Source organism: Wasmannia auropunctata, unplaced genomic scaffold (genome assembly GCF_000956235.1).
Source record: "Wasmannia auropunctata unplaced genomic scaffold, wasmannia.A_1.0 LD336078.1, whole genome shotgun sequence".
Lineage (NCBI taxonomy): Eukaryota > Metazoa > Arthropoda > Insecta > Hymenoptera > Formicidae > Wasmannia > Wasmannia auropunctata.
Genome location: NW_012026812.1, coordinates 484,439 through 484,994, shown reverse-complemented (window position 1 = coordinate 484,994; position 556 = coordinate 484,439). Strand labels below are relative to the sequence as shown.

The 556-nt window shown below is 58.5% G+C and overlaps 1 protein-coding gene across 1 annotated transcript in view; it reads right to left on the bottom strand.

The window, feature by feature from the left end:
• The window catches only part of LOC105449076, an 8,664-nt gene that overhangs the window by 1,631 nt on the left and 6,477 nt on the right, over positions 1-556 (bottom strand). The window contains exons 2-3 of the mRNA XM_011688071.1: positions 370-551; positions 89-274 (exon numbers count right to left, since the gene is read on the bottom strand). Coding sequence (XP_011686373.1) covers positions 89-274; positions 370-551 — 368 coding nt within the window. The remainder of the gene's footprint in view (positions 1-88; positions 275-369; positions 552-556) is intronic.

Genomic DNA, 556 nt, shown 5'->3' with positions numbered 1-556 from the left:
AGAAAGGAGAGAACGGAGCCGGGAGAGCGATCGTTGACGGATGGGCGAGGCGGGGAAGAGGGCGGAGGGGTCGGAGGATCGTCGTCGCCGGTGGGCGGTGGATACTTTCGCGCGATCGCGTCGAAGAAGGCCTCGATGCGTCTCTCCCGAGGATGGGCGCGCTTGAACATGTACTCGGCCAGATATCCCTCGAGGTGTCTCCGTTTGATCCCGTACTTGGGAACGTTGGCTCGAACCTCCCTCCAGACGCGTTCTATGCCCTGCGTGTGCGCACCTGCACGCGTATATATATATATATATATATATGTTATCAGTTCGAGATGGAACGCGCGACGCGATCCGGGACTAATGGCGCGCGAGAGAGCTCACCCGAGGTAGGACTGACAAAGTTGACCTTGTGATTGACCGATCGATGCACGTAGCCCTCGTCGTCCAGACAGTCGTACGGCTTGAAGCAGTCGGTGTACACGGTGGTGCCCCGAACGATCCACCGTCTGATCAGCGGCAGCAGCGTCTCCCTCGTGCGATCCTTAACGGGAATGAGAAAGATTCTCCG